Source organism: Podarcis raffonei, chromosome 9 (assembly GCF_027172205.1).
Source record: "Podarcis raffonei isolate rPodRaf1 chromosome 9, rPodRaf1.pri, whole genome shotgun sequence".
NCBI lineage: Eukaryota > Metazoa > Chordata > Lepidosauria > Squamata > Lacertidae > Podarcis > Podarcis raffonei.
Window position 1 is genome coordinate 67,824,655 of NC_070610.1, and position 14,902 is coordinate 67,839,556.

The 14,902-nt window shown below is 45.6% G+C and overlaps 1 protein-coding gene across 1 annotated transcript in view; it reads left to right on the forward strand.

The window, feature by feature from the left end:
* Positions 1–217: 217 nt before the first annotated feature.
* Positions 218–14,902, forward strand: part of RASGEF1B (RasGEF domain family member 1B) — a 247,675-nt gene continuing 232,990 nt past the window's right edge. The window contains exon 1 of the mRNA XM_053404309.1: positions 218–625. Coding sequence (XP_053260284.1) covers positions 557–625 — 69 coding nt within the window. The 5' untranslated portion in view covers positions 218–556. The remainder of the gene's footprint in view (positions 626–14,902) is intronic.

Genomic DNA, 14,902 nt, shown 5'->3' on the forward strand with positions numbered 1-14,902 from the left:
GCCTCCTGACCCCTGTTCAGCAATTGTTGCGAACAGTTTGGCGCAGCTCCGATCCTGCGCTCCCCCTTCCCTCTAAAACCACCCAGTGATACAGAAGGCGATGCCTTTTTCCTTCCCCCTACCAGCCGTTTCATGCGCTGCAACCGTTGTCCCTCTTGCCTCCCCCTTGCGGGGCCCTTCCCCCTTTTCACTGTAGTAATAGTGACATTTGCTGGGAAAGGCTGGAAGCAAGCACCACACAGCTCTGGTCCCTTCTCTTGCCGTGGATCTGTCCAATTCCTGCCTTACCTCTCGCAAATTCAGGCCGCTTCAGACCTGGGCGAGTCAGGAGGGGACCCTCCGCACCATCGTATCATCTCCTTGGCACAATGGTGGGGCAGGAAGAGCTTGGATAAACAAGACAGTCTCTCTCCTGGAAGGAATGGCCAGGGCTTGGCTCTAAGGAAGCACCCCTCTTTCTCTGCCGCCGCCGCTGCTGCTGCGCCTTCAAAGGATATTCTACCTGGCACCGTGTCAACAAGATCTCTGGGCGAAAACCCTTCCTCTCTGCTTGTATATGGCAAAGTTTCTCGCGGTGCTTCTGGGCTGCACATTGCCGGGCAAGGGACACTCCCCCATGTTCGAGGTAAGCGCCAGGGGGTTTTGCAGGGTGCAGGTGCAAGCTAAAAAAAATCTGATGATATCCTTGTTGCATTTGTGCTTCCTTGCTTCTTCAAAATGCCTCCTTTGGCCAGATTTGGGCTCCACAGTCATCACGGCCACCCCCACCCCTTCAAGTGCTAGCCAGCCTGCCTTCTGGGTGGGGTAAAAAAGAAGGGTGGTGGTGGTTGTGGAGGAGATGGACCCACCTGTGGTTCTCCAACGCAAGAGCAGAACTGACTTCCACTTGACACATCAGTGCGTTAGCTGTCAGTTGACTGGAGTTTAATTGTACCCTCTTGACATCCGCAGCACATGCTGGGGATATCTGTAGCTTTTCCCCAAGCAGGGATATTTCCTTCCTGTTTCTCTGGAGGATTGAAATCATCCTGCTGCGGTGGCGGGGGGGGGGGAGGCGGGCGGGTGGAGAAAGGAGCCAGGGCACTTGTTAGTCTAAGAAGAGGTTTTCGGTGTAAAGTCTGCATCCTCTGTTGATTCCCCAAAGGAAATTGAACTAGAAAGTGACTTCCAGTAAACTGTCAAATGCATGTGTGTGTGTGTGTGTGTGTGTGTGTGTGTGTGTGTGTGTAGAGGGGAACACAAGGTCCAGAATGTGAATGAAGAAGGTGTATTTCAACTGTGGCGGAGCTGGAAAACGACAGAGGGGAAAAAAGGTTGCAGACTTGTGTGTGCTTTCTAAGTATCAGCGATGCAAGGTGATTCTCGCAAATAAGAAGCTGAGATGACTTTGGCCAACTTTGGCTCAGCTCCTGGGCATTGTATTTAGGAGTTTAAAAGCTGGTTTTTGCATCTTTTGGCGAGGTTCCGTCTTGCTTAGACGGCACGACTTCTAAAGTTGGAATGTGTAGATTTATACGTGTACGCAGGAACACAGGAAGCTGTGTTGCCCTGAGTCGGACCACTGGTCTAGCTTGCTCGGTACTGTCTAAACCAGCCCTTCTCAACCTTGGGTCCCCAGATGCTGTTGAACTACAACTCCCATCACCTCTAGCTAGCAAGGCCAGCGCTCAGGGATGATGGGAGTTGTAGTCCAACAACATCTGGGGACCCACTGATTGGTGGTGTCTTTCCAGGATTTTAGTCAAAGCTCTCTCCAAGCCTTACCTGGAGATGCCAGAACTGATGCTCTGCCACTGAGTTATGGCTCTCCCCCCCAATAATGCTGCATATGGGCAAGGAACCCCCGGGTTCCATAGAATTTTAGAGTTAGAAGGGACCACAATGATCATCTAGTCCAAACCCTGCAATGCAGGAATCTTTGGCCCAACACGGGGCTCAAACCCACGACCCTGAGATCAAGAGTCTCGTGTGCTACCAACTGAGCTATGCCTGCTCCTCCTGGTGTGGCCTTGGGTCTCTCACTGTCTCTCAGGCTAAACTACCTCACTGGGTTGTGGTGAGGCTCAAAAGAGGCCACTACCACTTATGTCTCCCTGCAGAAAGGAGATACACAGATATATAGTAAATCCACCCATAGTATGGAGTTTTGGCTCCATGTTTGGGATCATGCCACCTCCAGCCAGTCCAGCACAGGCAACTTGCAGCCAACAATGACAGGAAGGCAGCGAGCAATAAGCACGATTTATGGCAAAAGTAAAGATTAAGCCCAGTGTATTTTGTGCTGTCCTCAGCTCTTTGTCAGCAGAAATTTGAATACAAAGTGGAGGCAGGGAGGAATATTATAGCATCCCAGTGCTAAGGACGTTTTCTTGGAAGACACACTGGGCTGAGTTCCTGGGACAGAAGCCTTAAGCCACTGATTTTCTAGCTCTCTGCACCGGGGAACCTGGGAATCCACTGCAAGGGATTCTGGGTGATGTTTTAGGGTGTGCTCTCGGCTCATGCAGGCTTCACTGATGGCTCACCTGGGCTGCTCTAAAACACACCTGTGGTGCAGTTAGGCCTTGGTAGGCTCTTGAGTTAATGGCTTTACAGAAAGCACCCCTCTTTTGTTGGCCCTCTGTTTTTGTACGATAAGACCTGCTTCTTCCATACAGCTCCACAGAAACGAAAATATAAGCCCAGAAAGGACCTGATTAAGAAGCACTGACATGTTTATTTTCCTTTTGAAGGAAGGGGTTCCAAAGAGTTGTGGGGCCTTTGTGTTGTTGTTGTTTAGTCCTTTAGTTGTGTCTGACTCTTCATGACCCCCTGGATCAGAGCACGCCAGGCACTCCTGTCTTCCACTGCCTCCCGCAGTTTGGTCAAACTCATGCTGGTAGCTTCAAGAACACTGTCCAACCATCTCATCCTCTGTCGTCCCCTTCTCCTTGTGCCCTCCATCTTTCCCAACATCAGGGTCTTTTCCAGGGAGTCTTCTCTTCTCATGAGGTGGCCAAAGTCTTGGAGCCTCAGCTTCAGGATCTGTCCTTCCAGTGAGCACCCAGGGCTGATTTCCTTCAGAATGGATAGGTTTGATCTTCTTGCAGTCCATGGGACTCTCAAGAGTCTCCTCCAGCACCATAATTCAAAAGCATCAATTCTTCAGCAATCAGCCTTCTTTATGGTCCAGCTTCCATACATCACTACTGGGAAAACCATAGCTTTAACTATACAGACCTTTGTCGGCAAGGTGATGTCTCTGTCTTTGTAATATGTGCTTGTTGAAAAATACGCAAGGAGAAGCAAATTTACTCCTCTCAGCAGACAGCACAGAGCATACATCAGATGCTCAGATGGCAACTTGTACAGTCCCTCCAAAACTCCACCTATTTAGGTCCCCCCCCTTCTACCATGGAGGAAGCAATTTGTATTTTAAAAGAAAGAAAAATATACCTCTAGACTTTGGACTCTGATGGGATGATTAGGTCTGTGGCTGGGAGAAATCTACTTGGGGAACTAGTTTTAAAAAACCCAATAAAAACTTTTTAAAAAATTGCAACAGGTGAAGGCTGGGTTTTTACAGCTGACAAGGATATAATTGCCTCCTTTGCAAATCACTTTTATGAGAAGTTTCAGATGCTCAGCTGTGGGAGAAAGCTGGGCGTGTGTACCAATATCCAGTTAAAGATGCAAGGGACTTGATGGGAGCATGAAACAGTTGTGGTGAAGGAATTATACTAGCTCCCGATTAGTTTCGGAGCACAATTCAAAGCGATGGGCTTTTGCTTATAAAGCCCCTTGGTCCAGAAGACCTTTGGGGATGACTTGTCCATCAGAACCCTTCTCTTCCCCACCACAATGTGATCATCGAATGACATGCTGCTTTGAACTCAATAATCTGCTATGGTTAGATTAATGTCTGCAAGGAGCAGGGCCTTATCTGTGATGGCCTCACAAGCCATGGCAGGAGCTACTGAAGAACAGGACTTCAAGCACTGCAAGCTTTTGCTTCTTCATTCGACACATGTGTAGGAGGACATTTTTCAATTATTGTTATTTCACTTCAAGATGTATTCCGTGCAACGTTTTGGCATCCCGTGCCATGCACACTTCAGATCCACGAGAGCAATTTGCTGCCGCCCAAAATTCCCTTCGAAAGGCCCAGGCCCAGCCAGCCAGCTCTTGGGGTCGTCTAAAATTAGCTGGCTCCTCTGGCAGTGCCTACATCTGACAGCACAAAAGGCTTCAGCATCATCAAGTTGAGTGTCAGGAAGAATTTGGTACTCGGGGAAGAACAGAGGGTGAATTAGGAAGCGCTTTGAATTCCATTTGATACTTTCTTCGTCTGGAATTGCTTTTGTGTGTTGGATGAAAGAGGCCTTTAGCTTCTCTGCGTGCGTGTTTGATGTTTCAAATGTATTTTTGGATTCACCAGGCCATGTAGAGTCTGTCCCCCCCCTCCGCCCAGTGCTGCAAATTTATTTTTTAAAAAATATTTTTATTGGTTTCCCCATGTATACATCCTCTAACAATATTTCTCTAACAATTTTCCATATTTCCCCCCTCCTCCCCTGGACTTCCCTCATATTCCCATTTTGTTTTATTTCCATATTACTCACCCTGCGTGTTGTTTCCCAAAATTTCCCCAATACATATAATCTTCCTTTTTGTTATATACAATTGTTTATTCAAACCCTGCCAGTGAGTCCAATTATGTTGTTTCTTCATATATGTTGTAAATGGTTCCCATTCTCTTTTAAAGTCTTTGTTATCCTTTTCATGTATTTTATCTCTTAATTTTGCCAGTTCTGCATATTCCATTAGTTTCCCTTGCCATTGTTCTTTCATTGGTATTTCTTCTGTCTTCCAAGCTTGTGCTAATATAATTCTTGCCGCTGTTGTTGAATACATTAAAAAATTCCAATTTTCTTTTTTTTTAATCTTGATCTAAAATTCCTAGGAGGAATGCTTCTGGCTTCTTAACAAGTATTTTTAAACGTTTTCCCCCAATTCATTATATATTCATTATATATCATTTCCCAGTAATTTCTAACCCTTTTGCATTCCCACCAAATATGATAAAATGTACCATCTTTTTCTCTGCATTTCCAGCAGGTTTTAGATCCAGTACTGCAAATTTTGAGATATGTACAGTCTTGTGACTCTGACGTCCGAGAGGAAGACTGAGCTGGTGTGTGTGTGTCCATTTTCAAGCACAATGCAAAGTACTGGCTTTAAAAGCTTAGGACCCAGGAATCCTGAATCATATCCCTTACTTCATTCAACATGTAAAGCAAAGTGGGTGGTAGAAATTCAAGGCACATTTAAAGCACCTCCCAGGAATCTTGAGAACTGTAGTTTGAGGGTGTTGGGAATTATAGCCCTGTGAAAAGTGAACTATAGCTCCCAGGTTTCGAGGGGTGGGTGGGATCAACTGTGCTTTAAATGTATGGTGTCTGTGTAGCCATTGTGAATGGAGATGGGGCATTTTCAGTCATAGCACCCTTTCATGGAAGTCCGTCCCCAGAAAAGTTTGCCTGACATCGTCTGTTTTCACTTTTAAGAGAGAAAAAAGACAGTGGTTTTATTTTCATTTGTCTACCAGTGATGGCCAAACTTGGCCCTCCAGCTGTTTTGGGACTACAACTCCCATCATCCCTAGCTAACAGGACCAGTGGTCAGGGATGATGGGAATCGTAGTCCCGAAACAGCTGGAGGGCCAAGTCTGGCCATCACTGCCCTAGGCCATTTGATGTGTGTTCATTTATGCAGGACTTAAGTGTCTGACAAATTTGCCTGTTACGTCTTATTGTGTTTTTATTTCTTTCCCTCATTTGTAAGATGCTCTCTGAGTGGTGGTTGAAGAACTGCCAATAAATGTTTTAATAAAGGGACCCCTGACCATTAGGTCCAGTCGTGGCCGACTCTGGGGTTGCGGTGCTCATCTCGCTTTATTGGCCAAGGGAGCCGGCATACAGCTTCCGGGTCATGTGGCCAGCATGACTAAGCCACTTCTGGCAAACCAGAGCAGCGCACGGAAACGCCATTTACCTTCCCGCCGGAGCAGTACCTATTTATCTACTTGCACTTTTTGGTGTGCTTTTGAACTGCTAGGTTGGCAGGAGCAGGGACCAAGCAACGGGAGCTCACCCTGTCGCGGGGATTCGAACCGCCGACCTTCTGATTGGCAAGTCCTAGGCTCTGTGGTTTAACCCACAGCGCCACCCGCGTCCCAATGTTTTAATAAATATATGCAAATAAATAAACTAACCAGGGATGATGCCTTCAGTTTTGGAGAAAGGGGAAACTTTTGGCATGATGTTGCCTAGGAGCTCAACCCGAAACTAAAGCTTGAATAACGGGTGTTTCATAGGATATTAGAATCATGTAATTATAGTTGGAGTCAGAGGTCAATTTAGGGCAGTGCGCCCAGTTCTGCGGCACTGGGCGCTGAGCCTATTGGGAGCCACAGGGCTACGCAACTATGACATAGTTAATTGAGTAGAACTGAAGGTGAGAGGCAGGGCGGCGTGCTGAATTTTGGCCTGGCACAGGGTGCTGCTGAAATATGAAAGACCAAAGACAGCCCTGTTGGAGTCCAGCAACCTCTGGAGAGTCACAGGGTTCCCCATGGCTGCTGTAGATGGAGAAAGTCCTTCAATGGTCACCAGTATACGGGCAGATTCCCCTAATCTCCTACTGGGAAACCCAACAGGTACACAGGGGGGCTTAGAGAGCCAGTGTGGTGTAGTGGTTAAGAGCGGTAGACTCATAATCTGGTGAACCACATGCTCCTCCACATGCAGCTGCTGGGTGACCTTGGGCTAGTCATACTTCTCTGCAGTCTCTCAGCCCCACTCACCCCACAGAGTGTTTGTTGTGGGGGAGGAAGGGAAAGGAGATTGTTAGCCGCTTTGAGACTCCCTTGGGTAATGATAAAGCGGGATATCAAATCCAAACTCTTCTTCTTCTTAGGAGAGCTTAGGAATGGGAGATATATTCTGTTTTTCAGGGAACTGGATGGAACCCCATCTTCATCTGTTGAATTTGTGCCTTGAACACAGCCCTCAAAGAAACAGGAACCCCACTGAGAAGCAGAAAAGCCTAAGCTCCTGCAGAATAATGGACTCTTTGATGAATCACTTTGGGTTTCTAGGTGTCCTATATATAGAGCTTTCAGCAGTGAATAAAGAGAAGGGACTATTGCTGCATTCATGTAATGGTTTAATTTATTGACAGCCACTCAGATTCCTTCCCCGAACCTCAAGCCGAAGGCCTCTGAGGGAAATGGACTAATTAAAACTATGCATAGCTTTACACGCCGCCCAGTTTGCTGTGAATAAAGTTCAATCTCAATAGCAGGGGCTTTAATAAAGGATTCATTAATCTCACTGTAAATATAGGCAGCCAGTGGAAATAGCTGAGCAGCAATAATCCCACTTGCAGGGGAAATCCATTGCAAAACTATCGTGGATTTCCAGGAGGGAGAAGAAGGGCTGGGGAAAGCTTCATGGCATACAAAATAGTCCCTTGGATTGGATGTGGGGGGAGGGATTGTAGCTCAGCCGCAGAGGACATGCTTTGAGTGTAGAAGGGGCCAGCAAGAAGTTGTTCCAGGAGAGCCTGACTTTGATACAACTGTGCCTGTGTGCCTGTGTGGTGCTGGTATAAATGGGGAAGCAGCATGAGAGCTGGGGGGCATTTAACCATTTGCCTCCCTGCTGTTTTCCCCAATCTAAATTGCCCCACTCAAGCTTCTACTTTGGTCCGCAGGGGAGAAAGTATAGGTCCCCGTGTATCACACCTGTATTTTCCCACCACGGAGCAAAAAAGCAGGGATGCGGGGTGAATTTAAATTGGGAAAGTAGAAACACAGGAAACAGGTTTATACAGTGATACCTTGGGTTACAGATGCTTCAGGTTACAGACTCCGCTAACCCAGAAATAGTACCTCAGGTTAAGAACTTTGCTTCAGGATGAGAACAGAAATTGCGTGGCAGCAGCGGGAGGCCCCATTAGCTAAAGTCGTGCTTCAGGTGAAGAACAGTTCCAGGTTAAGAACTGACCTCCAGAACGAATTGAGTTCTTAACCCGAGGTACCACTGTAAGAAGTCAGAAGAGATCGGCTGCATCAGTTCAGAGGTGTATCTACTCCAGGGAGTTTTTGTTTTCTTTACTGTTATTCCGAGGGAAGAGAAACCATTTATCTAAAGCAATTTGTCCGTTAATGGTTAAGCTTTCATCCCTGGACTTTAGGCTCTGCCAAAATGCAATTTTCACAAGGCATTGCAATTTTCTAAAAAAAAAAAACACACAACAACGACCAGCACCTCCCAATTTATTTATTTATTTATTTATTTTTAATATATATATAATTTTTATATAATTTTATACTGTATGTCCCTAGCTCACACTACCTGGAGGATTAAATTTGCAACAACCTCACCTCCACATTTAGGGAAATAAAAATGGGGAATTAAACACGGGTCTCTTGGTGTAAGATGTAGTTTGGCCCGAACGCCCCAGGTCCAGGTCCTGGCACCTCCAATAAATAAGGCCATGTGCATACTGGACATTTAAAACACCTGGCTTCTCCCAAAGAATCCTGGGAGCTGTCACTTACCCTGCACAGTACAGTGGTACCTCGGGTTACATATGCTTCAGGTTACAGACTCCGCTAACCCGGAAATAGTGCTTCAGGTTAAGAACTTTGCTTCAGGATGAGAACAGAAATTGTGCTCCGGCGGCACGGCAGCAGCAGGAGGCCCCATTAGCTAAAGTGGTACTTCAGGTTACAGTGGTACAGTTTCAGGTTAAGAACGGACCTGCGGAATGAATTAAACGGCCTCGGTCCAGTATACCTGAAGGAGCGTCTCCACCCCCATCATTCTGCCCGGACGCTGAGGTCCAGCGCCGAGGGCCTTCTGGCGGTTCCCTCATTGCGAGAAGCAAAGCTACAGGGAACCAGGCAGAGGGCCTTCTCGGTAGTGGCGCCCGCCCTGTGGAATGCCCTTCCAGCAGATGTCAAAGCGATCAACAACTACCTGACATTCAGAAGACATCTTAAGGCAGCCCTGTTCAGGGAAGTTTTTAACGTGTGATATTTTACTGTATTTTTGGTTTCTATGGAAGCCGCCCAGAGTGGCTGGGGAGGCCCAGCCAGATGGGCGGGGTATAAATAATAAATTATTATTATTATTATTATTATTATTATTATTATTATTATTATTATTAAGTACTTAACCCGAGGTACCACTGTACTATTAATTCCCAGCACCCGTTTCGAACCACAACTCCCAGGATTATTTAGGGGTGGGAAGGTGCCTTCAAGGTGTGGCGTGCATGCAGCCTAGGATCCCATTCCTGAGCCTCACATCTTTTGTAACACACTCCAGTTCTCCTGCCCCTTCTCCACTTTTTATTTTAAAGAAATGCTTTCTTTGAGCCAACAGCTGAATTCACCCAAAGATCTGGATATCATCACATCTAGTTTGATACTGGGTGACCTTGGCAATAGCAGGTTTGCACTGAAAGAGTGGTTCAAGCTGCCCTGCAGAAGCCCCTGACCAATTTCTTATTTTGCGCAGGCTTTTGCATTGAAATCCTGCGCCTTTTTATTTGCAAATTATTCCTGAGCAAGCCTCCCTCGTTTAACATTGCCTTTGAAAGAAGGCTTGGTGGGGAGAGAGAGAAAAGAGGGAACTGATCATTGTTTGCTGGTGTTCCTAAGATGAAGCACTGTGAACCCCTGTGGAGACGAAACACTTCTTTCCTCTAGGGGGGGTTTAGATGGCAATATTAATAACAAGCCCTGAGGCTAGATAGATCAGCCTTGGAAAGATCCCTGAAGTGACAGGCAGGAACAGAGAGAGCTTGCCTCTATAGCAGAGCATATGGCTTGCATGTCAAAGTGCAAGTTCAGTCTTTTGCATCCTGCATCAAGAAATCCCGGGTACCAAGAGTGGGGATTCCCTTGGCAATGTAGCTTCTTTTGACTCCAGTATCCTATTTAGCTTGTGAAGTCCACATGTTGTTATTTGAGAGAGAAAGGTGAAGTTTCTTTCCTCATTATACTTCTACGCCACTTCTTCTCTTAGGGGTTTTGAGTAGATTGTGTACTTCTCCAAACTAGCAAATTTCTCAGAGTCATCTTTGCTTAGCGTCATATTACAGTGGTACCTTGGTTCTCAAACGCCTTGGTACTCAGACAACTTGGAACCCGAACACTGCAAACCCGGAAGTAAGTGTTCCGGTTTGCGAATGTTTTTCGGAAGCTGAACATGTCCTGATTTGAGTGTTACACTTCTATTTTGAGTGCCACGCTTCTGTTTTGAGTGCCACACTTTCGTTTTGAGTGTTACGCTGAGGTCTGTCTGTTTTTGCTATTTATTTTGCATTCTTGTGGCTCTTTTTTTGTGTGACTGTGTGGTGTTAGGATATTTCCGTTCCACCTTAGGAAGGAAGCAGATTGTTGTGTCACAGCCTGTGTATTTCCTGTTCACAGGAAGTTTATGTTTTGTACATTGCTTTCGTTTTCTCTCTATGCCTGAACACGCAAGCAGGCAGTCATGTTTTTTCTTTGTTCTGAGCAACGCTGAATAAAGTTGTAGATAATGCTCTCCTGAGTGCATCTTTTGTTGTACAAACTCTGCTGATAGAGTGTGCACGAGCTCTGGAATGTGGCAAGCTATTTCTTGAGGCTCGTGTCGCTAATTGACTGATACTGCGTTACTACGGGAGATCGATGGATCGCAACGGAGACGGCATGGGGGCATGATGGCCTTTGTCTCCCTGGCAGTATCCCAACATGTGGAACCCAGTTCAGCTACTGATTGATTGTGTGACTGCAATACACTGTTTATTGCTTTCATTTTATGGATCAGTGGTCCCATTAGATAGTAAAATTCGCGTTCAATTGCTGTTTTAGGGGTTGTTTTTAAAAGTCTGGAACGGATTAATCCATTTTGCATTACTTTCTATGGGAAAGCGTGCCTTGGTTTTGGAACGCTTTGGTTTTGGAACGGACTTCCGGAACGGATTAAGCTTGAGAACCAAGGAACCACTGTATTCCTTTAGTACAGAGGTGGGGGAAGTTGTTGGATTACAACTCCCATCACCCTTGGCCATGATGGCTGGGGCTAGTGGGAGTCCAGCAACATCGGGAGGGCCAAAGTTCCCCAGCCCCACTCTAGTATCATTAATAAGTGGGATCTGCAACAGAACCTCACCGCTGGAAGTGCTTGTGTGGAGGGAGTCAGCCATCCCCCCATAACTTCTTCCAGGACCTGCTTTGAGTTTGCATCCAGGCACCGGATGAGGAATGTGTGGCCTTCTATATGCTGTTGATCTCTCATCAGCCCCACCCAGTATGGTCAGTGATGGCCTTCATAGGATCCAACTCCTAGGGGCCGAGGGGTCTTTGCCCCCTCCCCAATAAAATATTTGAGAGGGCGCCTCCCAAAAAAGTTGCCATTCAAATGGCATGCATGTACTATGTCATGTAGTTGATTATGTGGGGTGGGGCTTACCTGCCCCCTCCATATTTTGTTCGAGTTGGTGCCCCTGTTGGTCTTTGTGGTCCATCAACAGGTTCCTCATCCCTGATCTAGGCTTTCCTGCTTGGAGAGGGTGTCTCTCCTACATTTGAAAACAGCAGAAGCAATACAGAGACTTCCCCAGTCTCAATACAGAGACTTCCCCAGCCACTCTGGGCGGCTTCCAACAGAATATTAAAATACAATAACCTATTAAACATTAAAAGCTTCCCTAAACAGGGCTGCCTTCAGATGTCTTCTAAAAGTCTGGTAGTTGTTCTCTTTGACATCTGGTGGGAGGGTGTTCCACAGGGCGGGTGCCACTACCGAGAAGGCCCTCTGCCTGGTTCCCTGTAACTTAAACAGCAGGACATCACAAAAATGCAAAAGCTCAGTTTAAGGCTCTAATTCGATGCACACTTTCCAGAGAGTAAGCTGGGACTTACTTCTGAGTAAAGATGTATATGCTGCAAGTCCCCCTCTCTCACATTTCGACTGGATGCAAGTCTCTAACCCAGGTGTCCCCAACCTTTGGCCCTCCAGATGTTTTGGACTACAATTCCCATCATCCCTGACCACTGGTCCTGTTAGCTAGGGATCATGGGAGTTGTAGGCCAAAACATCTGGAGGGCCACAGGTTGAAGATGCCTGCTCTAATGTGCATGCATACTCAAACCACATTCCCTCCACCCCTTGAAAGCTGAAGAAAATGTGTATTTGGGGTTTGTTGTTTCCACATCTTAGCATGTGTGGATTCCACTCCTTGAAAAGGAGAGGGGAAATATGGTTCAGGCCCAGAAAGATAATCTGCTGAATCTAATTTATGGGTTGCTGGAGAATTCTCTATCTTCATTAACATCCTCTTCTTGACATTTGTGCTGAGCTAGCTTTCAACATCCAGAAGAAAAAACAAACTACAAGCCCACCACTCACCAACTCACTCTGCCCCTCTGCCTGTTAGATTTTTTATGATGTCAGTTTTTCACTTGAATCAGCTATAAGGGACTTGCAGAACATAATCTCTTAATCTTAATTGTTTAATCATTTATAGGTTGCTTTTTCGAATAACTGTTTTGACTTACAGCAAGTTCCAAGCAGAAACAGCCCTACTAGAATATCGGTAGCAGCCCCTCCACTCCCCTCTTCAGACTATATACTTTTATAGGGGTGCCCCAGAGGAAGAATAGATTTGCCTTTTGTTAGGATACGACATTCAACAGGAAGCAATGGACACATGAACCGGTAAATGAAAAATCTCATTTATCTTCCCCTTGCTTTTATGGTAGCACAGGTTGCTGTCCGTGGTGCTGCAATTGTTCGATTTGGGATCAGTATTCAGTCCGGTGATATTTGTAAGTTTCAGGGCAGGCAGAGTGAAAATGACTGCTGATGTTTGGTTTAATCTTCAGAGGGTGGGTGAGTTTGAGTTGTTACCCATTAGAACAAAATCAAAACAGCTATAGCTCCGCTGCACTGTTTCCTTAACCAAGGCAGTTCTTACCAATTTACATCCCTTAGTTCAGCTTCTTGGTCTCTTCCTTGCCCTCTCCTGGTTACTTCCTGTGCACTCTGTCACTTTCCAATGTTTTGGATCTCTTAAAGTGCCCCATCTCTTTTCTTGCAATTCTTCACCTCCAACTTTTCAAGCTTCTGACCCCACAACCTTTCGGCTTACCCAGTTTTCTATATTGATGTATGTACAGTGGTACCTCGGGTTACAGACGCTACAGGTTACATACGCTTCAGGTTACAGACTCTACTAACCCAGAAAGAGTGCTTCAGATTAAGAACTTTGCTTCAGGATGAGAACAGAAATCGTGCTCCGGCGGTGCAGCAGCAGCAGGAGGCCCCATTAGCTAAAGTGGTGCTTCAGGTTAAGAACAGTTTCAGGTTAAGTACGGACCTCCGGAACAAATTAAGTACTTAACCTGAGGTACCACTGTACAATATTTTGATTTCTTCTCCACTTTCAGTGAATCAGGAGGAGAGTCTTTGATAAGTTTCTATTTCCCCTTAATTGCAACCCCCCCACAACACCTATGAAGAAACTTGAGCAAAACCTCTGCGCCTAAACTTTTGACCTTCCTGTGACCATCATCCTGAACAAAACATCCCCATGTACTTTTAACCTTCCTGTGAATTTTTGGCCCTCCCGTGCACAACAGCCTTCAAACCAAAACCACAAGTTCTGTTCCTTTGCAACATGAAACATGCTAAATTGTTTGTTTGTTTGTGTGTGTGTGTGTGTGTGCGTGTGCACAGGGAGACACAGCAAAGATGTATAAAATTACAAAGAATGTGGAAAAAAAATGAATGAGTTCCTCCAGTTAAATCCAATGGCAGTAGATTCAGGAGAAACAAATGAAAGTAGTTCCCCTCTAATACAGATGTAACGTAAGGAGTTCATGGACACAAAATCTGATACTGGCCACTTGGTTAGATGGCTTTAACATTATCTTTAAAAGTAGCAAATGATCTGTCACAGGCTATTGACCATAATAGTGCAAAATGGAAACTCTGCAGTCAAAGGTAGTTTATCTCTGAATATCCAATGCTGGCGAGGTGCTGGCTATCTACACTGTGACATTTCTGGGACATTCTGGCAGTATATACACCATACATTTAAATAGCACCATCCCAAATTCTGGGAACTGTAGTTTACCCCTCTCAGAGCTACAGTTCCCAGAATGCTTGACAAATTGCCATTCCCTGGATTCTTTGGGTGAAGGAGAGGGAAAGTGTTTTGAATCTCTCCCCAGACCGCTTGAAATATCTTTTCAGCCTATTGTAGCAATTGTAGTTTGCACTGCTAGATGTTGCATGATTTTCAATTGTATTTTTATGGCTTCTTTTATTTCTCATATACTGTATTCGTTGTATCATGGTATGAATTCCATGGAGGTCAAATTGCAATACAATAAAACGCAGTACATAAGAAATGAAAGAAGCCATAAAAATACAATTAATAACACTGGGCAACAATTTTTTACTTTTTGAATGTTGTCTAGATTTCTACAACTGATTTAGGGTATTTTTGCACTGCTAAATCAGGAAATGGCATCCGTTTCTCTCCATCAGGTCAGGTTTACTGTAAACTGAATGGTGGGCATTGATAAAGGTAAGTACACGTAAATTGCATGTTGCTTCACCATTTTTCAAACTTCAGGGCTTGAACTTCCGTTTCTTGGAACTCCTGGAATGCTCAGCGGCAAGGAGGTCTCTCTTCAGAGTCCAACAGTAGTCAGCCATCATGACTGCGTCCCAGCGACCCTGATACCTGGTCTCTATCTCTTTCATGTCCTGATGGAATCTCTCCCCCTGCTCGTCACTCATTGAACCCAGGTTCTCAGGAAACCGGTCCATATGTGAAAATAGGTAGTGCATCT